Below are 11,369 nucleotides of genomic sequence, written 5' to 3'. Positions count from 1 at the left end.
AAAGTAGTCCTCTGCTGCTGCAGGTGTACGCATAACCCGTTTTATTGCAACTACATTTCCTCTTTTTCTCATCAAACAAGCAGACTAATGAATAGCTCGACACAAGAGAGAGTCTAAACAAGGCTTTTTTCTGTGTAGACCAGCGGTGATCCGCAAAATAATTTGCTATAGCCTACCATATTTTTCAGACTGTAAAGTCACTTTTAATATCACGATACATACTGTGATTTTTTCCAAAGTGACTTATATGATGCATTTAACGCCAAATAATCTAAATGTAGACTTTTAAAAGTAGGCGCATCAAGTATTCACTGTGGATTGGCTCGTGTGGTGGCGTGCGACAGAAAGATGTTCAGGGAGACTTTGCCAATACAAATTGTTTTCTTTATTTTTCAAAGGCATGACATTTTGTAGTTATTTTGAATGAACACACACACACACAAATAAAATAAAATTAATAGAGTATTTAGTTATTTCCCCTGTTGAGGAGACAAAATCCAAGTGAACATATATTAATTAAATAAATTGCTTTAAAATGACTGCTGCATATTTCCTGTGCACTGCAATACTGGTCTGTGCTTGACTGTAGTTGCGTCTGCTTATTGATTTAAAGGGGTGGTTTACTGCTTTTTTTCTTTGCTTGATTGTGTTTATGGGGTGCAATATAACATGTCTTCGTGTTTCGTTCGTTAAAAAACGCCTTATTTTTCATATATTTCACCTTTATTGTAAGCCGCTTTCTCCTCTGTCATTTGAACGACCGGTTGACTTCCTGATTCTCTGAAACCACTCAGAAACAAGCAATGGGCTCAGATTGGTTAGTTGTGATCGGTGTGTTGTGATTGGCTAAAATGCGTACTGCACATTGTCTGGAAACTTCACGCCCATTACCTTCACGGGCGACAGCTGCATGTGCTGCGGTCAAATGTAAATAATGGTGTCAATATTGCCGTATCAGTTTAAGCCAGAATCAGACCCAGAAAGCGGTGAAGAGAGTCAAGCAGAACTTCCGCAAGCACGGCTCTTACAAACGTTTCTGAATGGAAGTTTGCTGTTGTGATTACATATAATTTTTTGAAGTTCGTAGACGTTTGTCTTATACACAAAATAGCATCAAACTAACTGGCTACTAAAACCAAACAGCGCTGGCTTTTTTTTCTTGATCAAATCGAAAAATTACGTCATAAAGTATACATGGAAAATACATTTACAAAATTAGTACATAATTACACATTCGCGTCCAAAATGTCTGTACACGTTTATCATAGACACACGAAATAGCATTTAACTAACTGGCTACTAAAGCCAGCGTTGGCATTGTTTACGTCCTTGATAAAACTAAAACATTACGTCTGAAATTATACATGCAAATACATTTAAAATGATGAAATCTTACTTACAGGTTGTGGCCCAACAACTGCTGCCTCTGGTTTTAAAGTTGGAACTGCTCCATGTTTTAGTAATAGTTTCTGTGTGAATCCGGCATTGAACTCGTGTAGATTCTGGAAGCTGTCTTCCGTAAAATGCGCAGCACAGAGAGCTAAATTAGGATTGTAATTGTCAGGAACATAATCAAACATAAATTTTAACCATTGTTGACGAACTACAGCATCCGTAGGACGTATGGCTACAACTCTCCACTATAACTCTTCCTCTTCGACAAAGCAGCAGAACATGGCCTTGCCCCCTCTTGCCCCCTCCTGCGTGTTCCGGAGGGAGGGGTTGATGCAAATTTATGGGTGTTTTACGTATGCAACCCGGGAAGTATCTCGTTGTAGTCCCGTATGAGTCGTTTTTATAGGCATTAAACTTCCTGATTTTTAAAAGACGATATCTCCGCTTACGTTGAACTTTCAGCGCAGCAACTTTGCAGATACTGTTCATGCACCAACAGCAACATTACACACTATTTAAAATGAAAAAAGTGAAATCGCAGTAAACCACCCCTTTAACTCATCGCAATGTATTGGAACTGTGTGAACTAGGGCAGCTCACCTGTTCTAAAGGCTATACCTTCTTTTTTCGAAACACACACACACAATATCCTTTTCTTTTCTTTTTGAAGCGGATGCAAATCTGTCGTAAAATAACTTGTGGTGTATTTCAAGCGTTCTGAGGGTATATGGGTTTGGTGAGAAACAACCGAAATGGCAAGTTTTTACTTTTCTGAAACTCTTGCATATGTGCGAGTTGTCAGCAGCTCGCGCCATGCACGAGCGCATATTTTGAGATACCAATTATAATCAGTTTTAATAAAATACAAAACTACATTATAAAACTCAGGAGAGTATGTAGGCCTATTTTAATATCAGTTGTCCGGTTGTCAGTCATAATGACAGTTTCTAACGTTATAGGCCTATTGCATTCTTTACTTTTTGTATTAGTGTTTAAAATATTTATTTTGAAATGAATTAAGTAATTATTTACTTAATTAAACAAACAACTTACTGGGCGAGCAGGGTAGGCTATAACAGCCATCATATCATACCTGCCTTGCCCAGCTGATACAAAGAATAGAATTTATATCTACACAGAAGCAAGCCCAGTCTATAGACAAACAAGAACGAATAAGTTTGTTGGGAAGCTTTGAGGTCGTTACCATTAAAGAGAAGTGATCCATCTGGCATGTTAACAAAAGTTTTTTATAGATTTATAAATAGATTTTTGGAATGGCATTTATAACGTGCTTAAATTGTTTACGTTCAGTAGCTATTTAGAACACATATCACTGAAGAATAACAAACTCCCGTCCTCATTCAATAAATGAAGAACTAGCCTAACCAAACACCCTTTTCAAGCCAATCAAGAATACATAGAGATATAGCCTAAATCTAAATATAATAAATCTGTTGTTCTATATTGGGGTTCTGTGTGGAATGAAGGTGTGATTATATAATAATTTCCAATACAGAAAAACCTGTTGGTGTCTTTTTATTCTTTATCTGTGCTTCTCATCCACTCTGCACCTAGTGGGTAGTGCACCTTCACACTGATTTAAAAAAAAAAAACATGACAAGAAGCATCCCCTCTGTAAAACCACCATCCCCTTTTACCATCCATTTTAGATGAATAATGCTGTGTTTTATATATAATCAGAGAACAATCACACTGTTTTATTCTCAGCACACAGAATACTGATGTTTCACTGTCATCTGCTTTTGTTCCACAGATTTGGCCACAAGTAAAAAGTGAAAGAGTGACATGATGTGTAGCCAAGTATGATGTCCCATACACTTTCCTGAAACAATTGTAGCTTTTTAAACAAGTTTTAGACAAAACAGTTTGTTCCATTTTTCTAAACACAGTAAACAATACTCTGTAATACCGTAATACTGCACTCATGATATCTCAATTACCCGTAAATTGGTATCAGCTACAGTAGATCAGGAACACGGCACAGAATATAACATTTACTGAGTTGTTTACACTGCTCTGTGAATTCACAGGTATATAGTTCATTTTTATAGCTAACAAACTTCAAGCATCAATACTGTCAATACTGCCTAAAGATGCTGAAATATTAGCGGTAACACGTCTGATATGATCTCCTCTATCTTCATCATGATGGTTTATTTTGAAGCACACTGTGTGTGTTAGTTGTGTCACGAAGAGTGTGTGTGTGTGTTTCTCCATGATGAGGCGTCTTTCAGTCTGGATGAGGACCTGCAATTCAGTGATTATTACTCGTGTTACTGGGCTTGATTATTCAGTAATTCATTATAATGCTTGATCACACAGAAATAAGGTTATCAGAATAGAATGTAAGCCTACCATCATTAATGTAGTACTGGGATCTCATCTATCAAAATAAAAGGAGTAATTCATTTAAAAATAACATGCCATGACATGTATAGTGTGTTGTTCTGTAAGTGGAATTGGTTGGTATGTCAATGGTTTGCTCTCTTCTCACAGACCTGTTGATGTTGACTTGTAGTAAATGAATCCAGCAGCCGCTATGATGATCCCCAGCATCAGTCCAGCAGCTCCAGCAGTGAATGACAGCGGCGTATTCCACTCAAACTCAGGCGGAGGAGGGTCTGTGAGGAACACACATATCACTATATCATCACAGCATTTACTGTCAGATATACACTTTGTGTTTTTTGTTTAGCAGGTTGAGATTTGACATCTGGACCGTTTCCATATTTGCTTTTATTGTGTGATGGATGCTATATTGGTATGTCAGAGTCCTCTCTCTTACTCCAGTCATAGATCATGGGTTTCTTGAAGCCGGCGTGCTCCACCATACAGGAGATCTTCTCTCCAGCTTTGGGAGTGTACTCCAGCTCAGTGTGGATCTGGTGGTACCAGTCTCCGTTAGGCATCTTCTCAGTCGAGGTCACGTCAGAAGTCACCACTACACCGTCCCTCAGCCAGGACACTTTGATTTTCTCAGGGAAGAAGTCATACGCGCTGCACATCAGCAGCGATGGATGTCTGCTGTCGCCCTGCTTCACTAAACTCAGCTTCACAGCTGGAGCCACTGAACCAGGAGGAGCCACAATTACAACTTACAATATACATTACAATTACACAATTTAAAAATGTGCTTGATGTTATCTAAAAATTTTCCTTTAAAAATCACCAAACTGTTTAAAATAAGAGTTCTGAGTCACATACCTGCTTTATCATGGATAGCTGTTTTGTACAGTACAGCATTAGGTTTACAGAATGTATCAACCTCAGCCTTTAATTGCTGTAAGATTGCTGGATCTTTGTTCCAGTTCTCTGCATTTCTCACTCCAACCTCAGTAAACCCCACAAACTTCCCCACAGTGCTGTTGTACTGTACGTCCAGATACTTATTGAAGTAATAGCCAACCAAGAACACCATGTCACTGAAATCAGGGGAGCTGTAGATGCACTGTGACCAATGGTAATTATAATATCCATTAGCTGAAAAACAAAAACACAAGCACTTGAACACGTCTGCCAGTTGTTGTTATTAATAGAATGTCCTTTCTAAAACATCATGTCATGTTCATATTATTATATTCAGAGCCGGCCCGAGGCATACACGAACTAAGCTGCTGCTTAGGGCCACCAGAGGGCCCCCAAGAGTAGCCTACATGAAATGACAGTTTATTTTATTTTAATTCATGATATATTATGTCAATGGACAGTGGTAATTATACGAAAGGGCAATATTAAATAATTAAATAATCTATACATATCATTTTATTATTTCAGGCACAATAATGTCCGTGTTGATAATATGCGCTGGACGCTGCCGTGTGGATCTGTCGGATTAACATCACATAAATTCACCTATTTCTCCTGAAATACATGAAAGTAAGTTGCAGCTGGGAGAAAAACAGAGCAAACTTTATAGTAACCTACACAATGTGTATTTGATCGAATAATATTGCTGCTTTCCATAGAAATCAGTGTGTAGCCTATTTAACAAACTAAATGGATTTTTTACTTAATTGAAGTGTATTTAAATGTCTGAAACCTAAAATAAACTTCATTCGGTTGAAAACACTGAACAGTTATGAAATATGAAACGCATAGTTAATCAGCATAGCTTAGGTAGGGTATCTTTTTGTTTTAGGGAAGTTCATGTTTGAACAGCAAAACATCAGCAATTAGACTTCTTAATATAACATATTAATATAACAGTTTACTTGGTTTTAGATGAAAGGTTTTTGTCTTCTGCTTAAAAATAACTTTCCTGGGTATATTTTCGTAATAAAAATAAGCTTCTGTTTCATAAACTGATAACAGCTTAACATTATTTACCTTAGAGCGTCTTTGCTATTATATTCCAATATCATTATGCCTCAATTAGCAAGCTTATAAAAAAGTATGACTTGTAATAAAAGTACAACTTAGGGTTAATATTTACAATTATTTACAATTACAATATCTACAATTAATATTTATGTTGTTAAAATAACATTCTGTTCTGTAAATGCATTGTCTGCTGGTTTATTTACTGTAGCTGTTTTCAGCACACCACATTAAGTATGCCACTTAATACTTTAAGACTTTGAAAGTTAAAGTGCAAATTAACACCTGACCACTCTTGTAAGTTTGCTACTGTTACAATTAAAAATCACAGAAGGGTAAAAACATGTCAGGCAGACAATTGGTATGACGTAAGCAATAAAGCTACAACAAACAAAACTGATAATGGGTGCGTTAGAGTTATAGTGAGTGAATAATCTAGCTTTGACAATAACCGGTTATATTAGCGGCACCGAGGGGCCCCCAAATAAAATTCTGCTTAGGGCCCCATAAAGGCTTGGGCCGGTCCTGATTATATTATTAAAATATCTGCACTTCTACTTTACTACATTGGAGGGTCCACTAACAGAACCATCATAACTAACAGCGTTTAAGAAAATGTTGCTGTTAAATCTTACCAACACTGTTAAATACCAAAAACACCAATATAGCCACACCACCACTACTACTATAATAATACTCATTTCTTCAGTGTCGGTTAGTACAGCCCGTTACTCTCACCTGCGCCGGTGAATACAGACAGCAGGAGAATGTGATGGAAACCCCAGAGCTTTGGCAGAGACATGTTCACTCGCTCTGACTATCACAACTGAGAGCAGCCAATACTCCCTTCATGATGAAGAGATGAGGGTCTAAAACCACTGTCCAATCAGACACTGTTTGCTGATGTGTCACGTGTTGCTAAACCATATCCTGCTTTCATTTTAAAAACGCACTTCAAAAAATTTAAATAATGCTTAACTTGGTAAACTCAATGTCCTTTTTACTTACATTCCTGGAAAAACCTGCAAGCTTTCAACAAGCTCTCCAGTTTTAGAGGACGCAAACACTTTATTATTTTTTTTTAATCCACGATAACACTCTATAATAACTATCATTATTAAATCATTAGAATGTGACCAGGAAAGGGTCACAGAGGAACATTTATTTGTCTGGGAACCGCATTGGTAGCTAGTTCCTATAATTATTCAGCCTGTGTTCCACTTCCCTTTTAGACACGCCCTCGTGAACTTCCCTAAGCACTTCCTCTCAGGTGAATAACACGTTTCACTTCGTTAAATGTAACAAGGGACTTTTGTATGGGCACACCCTCGACCCCTTGATCTAGACCGAGAGAGCGAGTCTGCTTCATATGCACACTGCAGGCCGCTCCGTAGACCACAATGCAACATGATTGCAACATCACCGTAGATCGTGTTTAATTTACCCCCAACTCAAACAACTCTAAAATACATGAATTATTTTCTTAAATATTTTAAACAGCCCAAATATACCTATTGGGTATGGTAATATTCACCGAATCGCATCGGTACATCAGCATAAAAGTTAACGATGCGATGCATCGGTTTATAAAAGTTTGCATTGGCATTTGTATCGCGATGCTTTGTTTTTAACATTGCACCGGTAAAAACTAGTTTATTTATATGTAATTATTATACAATATTTTCTATGTACAGATTGATTTCTCCTCTCTAAGGCCCTGTCCACACGAACGCGGGTATTTTCAAAACTGCAGCTTTTTCTGTGCGGTTTGGCCGTTCGTCCTCACACAAACGCTGCACCAGGTCACTGAAACCAAACATTTTTGAAAACTTCTGCCAGCTGGAAGATTTTCAAAGGCTCAGGTTGCAGTTTTATCGTGTAGACAGGGAAACCTGAGTTTTTGGCTTGTGACCACTGTTGCCAACTCTCGCAAGACAAATAAGCAACCGCAGCTTCAAAAACAAGCCTAAAACAAGCCCAATATTTTTTTTTTTATGATTTATTATCATCAGTATTATTTATTAATAATTTCTTATTACCAATAAATAAGCCTGCAACATATTAAACTGAAACCACTCTTTTATCTGAAAAGCAAAAACAAGCTATTTTACAAAAATCAGCAAACTGCAGCAAAAGTGGGAACAAAACTTACCTCCAATCACCTGTGAGCAGAATAGGATTGGAGAGATGAAAAAGGAGAAAAGCACAAGAGCTTCAAAGAGGAGCTCTAACATAGCCACATATTTATAGCCTAAAATATATAGGGGTCATTCTATGGAAATGTCCATTTTTCTTCCCTTACAGAAATATTAGACTTGGTTACAATTTTTTTTTTTTTTTTTTTTAAATGAAACAGTGTTATTTGAACAATTAAACCTTCTTGAGCCATCAATGTGGCAATATTTGTTTTATAATAATTATAAAGAATTCCAAGCACCACAAAACTGCTCGTCCCCACAGCCATGTACAGAGGGAAAGTGCTTTATTTTGATGTCAAAACAGGTTTTTCAACCATTTAAAATAAAATAATGTATACATAACTATAAAATCAAATAAAGAGTTTCGATATTTGTCCTATTTAAAACTTGACTCTTCTGTAGTTACATCGTGTACTGAGACCGGCGGAAAATGAAAAGTTGCAATTTTCTAGGCCGATTATAGCTAGGAACTGTACTCTCATTTCAGCATAATAATCAGTGATATTATGCAGCACCTGAAAATAGTCCCCTATATATCATAACTAGTTAACTAGCTGGGGACTACTTTCAGGCACTGCGTAATATCATTGCGCCTGCTGCGGCCATGTTACGGCAGCAAAGTTCCTTGATTATTACGCCGGACTGGGAGTATAGTTCCTAGCTATATCGGCCTAGAAAATCACAACTTTTAATTTCCCGTCAATGAAACTACAGAAGAGTCAAGCTTTAAATAGGAAAAATATCAAAACTCTTTGGTCATTTTTGAGCGCGATGCTAACGGTCTAATCAGATTCAATGTTCTATGCTAAGCTATGCTAAAAGTGCTATCGCCAGACCCGGAGATCGGCTGAATGGATTCAAAAACGGTAAAACTCAACTGTTTAACTCTGGGGGATTGGAAAATGAGCCTATTTTCAAAAAAAGTGGAGTGTTCCTTTAATCAGTGTATAACATCTGATAAAATCATGTAGACTTTTCTAAAGTGACTGCTTTATATCACTGTAAAATACCCTTCTGCATGTCCATGCCTTCTCAGTCCCTGCACGCTTTATTTCTAACAGCTTTTTATATGGCAAGTTGTGTATGCAGAGAATACATATGCAAAGAAAAAAACAAAAATGGCGATCCCCCTGCTTTATAACAGTGAAAGTTTCTGAAACATGTTTAAATTTTATTGCCATAATTTTAAGTACAAAAAATTTCATATTTCAGTCCATGACAAAATCAACTACGTTTAGCATGAAGGTAGCAAAAGTGTCTTATTTTAATTATTAAGTAAGATTCTGAATTCTTTAGATTACTTCTGATGAACTGCAATTGTAATGTCTTCAGAATCCTGGATAAGCTCTCTTTGATTGGGTCCACTGCATTAAATGTTTTATGTTTTTGGTCATGTCTGGCGTAGTTGCAGTTGTAGTTGCTTTAATGAGGAAGAAGAGTCCAGTAGCGACTCCCAGGAGCCCCAGAGTCAATCCCACTCCACAGAAGACCGCCGGACCCACGCTGGGGAGGACAGCAGCCGCCTCCGGGACACCTGGTGATTAGAGGTATATGTAATATGAATTCAGTATATGAATGTGAATGTTAGAACAGCTGCTGAGCAGATGCACTTTCACTGTAACAATCCTCTCAGCGCTTGGTATTTCATTTGTCACAGAATCAATACTGTTGTTTTTAAATCAGCTCATTTGATTCTTTGTAAATGGCTCTTACTCCATATTCTGGTCTGCGGTTGGCCCTGGAGCGCTCGGTGGTTCACTGTGCAGCTGTAAACGTCTCTAGCTTCAGGAGTGATCTTCAGAGAGGAGAACACATGGAAGGATCCATCTCTCCTCGGCCGGTACTGACTCAGACTCACATCTTCTGTCACAATCACATTGTTCTTAGCCCACGAGACATTGACAGGTGGAGGAAAGAAGCCAGTCACGTGACAGATGAGCGTGTTTTCAACACCCAGCTGCACATCGTTCCTCGGATAGATGGACGTCTCAGGAGGGTCTGTGAACACACGTAACTGTGTTGAACTCTGCAGCAGTACATATGGCCGCATTCAAATAAAATGCATGCATAAGAACACTTATATCATACATATTTAATACAATTGCAAGCCAAAACTCATGGTTAACCAAAATATTGAAAACACTGAATGTATAACATGTAGCTCATTAAATTTCTGTTAAAGGAATGTATTACTGTAAAACGTTAAAACTCATGCAAAACTGTACTTTAAATGTCGTACCCATTTCCTCTGGTGGGCTCTTGTAAGCTTTAATGAGTACAGCCAGGTTTTGTTTGCATACTTCTTGATCTGCAATACTTTCTTCATAAAATCCTAAAAAGCTCATAGGATCTGCGAAATCAGGTAATGTGACTACTCCTGTCTTTTGATTAAAGTCAGCATGCCATGCCTCCTCTCCGTCAGATCCAGTCATAGACTCTTTCTCTGTTTCAGAACATCCAGTAATTGAGAAATCGTTATGCTCTACTGAAATGGAAGAAACATCAAAATATAAATTAGAAATACACAGACAAATAAACTGCATATCAGATATAACTAATGTGTTTTGGGAATTAACACAAAACCTCTTTTTTTGTCAATTATTTAAAGCACCAGCTGTTTCTAAATGTGAAGATGTTGCCTTTTAACTTTTTATTCATCAAAAATCCTGAAAGAAAGTACCACAGGTTTCACTGAAATATTAAACAGCACAACTGTTTCCAACATCAATAATAAATCAGCATATCCAGCTTTTTCTTCCTGTAAGAGCGAGCCATTTATAAATGTTATGGATCTTGCTTCCGGTGTCATCTGTGTCCCACCATTTTAATCTGTGCAAAAATGCTAATTTTGCTGCTTGATATTAAGAATTGCTGTGTCTTACCATATTATTTTAATGTATTATCTTAATTATGAACACACTGGTTTGTAATGCAAACAGTTTTAGCGTTTACTGCACGTTGTTATTGTTCTTGTTATTTGCCTATAGCGCCTACTGAACCTCTCTCACACAGGCTTACTTCTGCATTGAAGAATAAAGTGGATTAGAATGATTTCTGAAGATCATGTGACACTGAAGACTGGAGTAATGATGCTGAAAATTCAGCTTTGATCACAGAAATAAATGACAGTTTACAATATAATAAAAATAGAATTTTTTATCAAATAAATGCAGTCTTGATGAGCATAAGAGACTTCTTTAAAAAAAAAATTGTACTGATGCCAAACTTCATGAAATCATACATCATACAGGCTTTTCATATTAAAAATCGTTGTGTAAATATTTTAATATGCAAAGTATGAACTTACACTGAGCATCAGCTGAGAGAAAAACAGTGAGGGAAAGCATGGCCAGATACAGCTCCATGTTTGTCGATGACAGAGGAAACTTCAGTCGAGGTGAATGAGAGCAGGCAAAAGCTTAGTTTCAGTTTGATAAA

The 11,369-nt window shown here is 37.2% G+C and overlaps 2 protein-coding genes across 2 annotated transcripts; both read right to left on the bottom strand.

Annotated features, from left to right (window-relative positions):
- Positions 1–2,915: 2,915 nt before the first annotated feature.
- Positions 2,916–6,598, bottom strand: LOC131537598 (rano class II histocompatibility antigen, A beta chain-like). Its single transcript, XM_058771171.1, has 6 exons — positions 6,472–6,598; positions 4,621–4,896; positions 4,202–4,483; positions 3,915–4,037; positions 3,772–3,799; positions 2,916–3,663 (listed from the first exon to the last, which is right to left on the bottom strand). Exons 1-5 carry the CDS (start codon positions 6,533–6,535, stop codon positions 3,777–3,779), a joined length of 768 nt encoding a protein of 255 aa, XP_058627154.1. The 5' UTR covers positions 6,536–6,598; the 3' UTR covers positions 2,916–3,663; positions 3,772–3,776.
- Positions 6,599–9,081: 2,483 nt separating this feature from the next.
- Positions 9,082–11,369, bottom strand: LOC131537595 (H-2 class II histocompatibility antigen, A-U alpha chain-like). The gene is made up of 4 exons (XM_058771166.1): positions 11,239–11,369; positions 10,171–10,416; positions 9,645–9,929; positions 9,082–9,465 (listed from the first exon to the last, which is right to left on the bottom strand). Exons 1-4 carry the CDS (start codon positions 11,294–11,296, stop codon positions 9,260–9,262), a joined length of 795 nt encoding a protein of 264 aa, XP_058627149.1. The 5' UTR covers positions 11,297–11,369; the 3' UTR covers positions 9,082–9,259.

The sequence above is a fragment of the Onychostoma macrolepis genome, chromosome 03 (genome assembly GCF_012432095.1).
Source record: "Onychostoma macrolepis isolate SWU-2019 chromosome 03, ASM1243209v1, whole genome shotgun sequence".
Lineage (NCBI taxonomy): Eukaryota > Metazoa > Chordata > Actinopteri > Cypriniformes > Cyprinidae > Onychostoma > Onychostoma macrolepis.
Note: the sequence above shows the minus strand (reverse complement) of the source record. Positions and strands in the feature narration are given on the sequence as shown.

Bases quoted from the DNA above. Each gene is read 5' to 3' on its own strand.
- LOC131537598 (XM_058771171.1), bottom strand. From the start codon at position 6,535: ATGTCTCTGCCAAAGCTCTGGGGTTTCCATCACATTCTCCTGCTGTCT. The intron at 4,897-6,471 runs GTGAGAGTAACG...TTTGTTTTTCAG, and splicing joins GTCTGTATTCACCGGCGCAG to CTAATGGATATTATAATTAC. The intron at 4,038-4,201 runs GTAAGAGAGAGG...TGTTCCTCACAG, and splicing joins ACCCATGATCTATGACTGGA to ACCCTCCTCCGCCTGAGTTT.
- LOC131537595 (XM_058771166.1), bottom strand. From the start codon at position 11,296: ATGGAGCTGTATCTGGCCATGCTTTCCCTCACTGTTTTTCTCTCAGCT. The intron at 10,417-11,238 runs GTAAGTTCATAC...CTTCCATTTCAG, and splicing joins TCTCTCAGCTGATGCTCAGT to TAGAGCATAACGATTTCTCA. The intron at 9,930-10,170 runs GTACGACATTTA...GTGTGTTCACAG, and splicing joins GAGCCCACCAGAGGAAATGG to ACCCTCCTGAGACGTCCATC.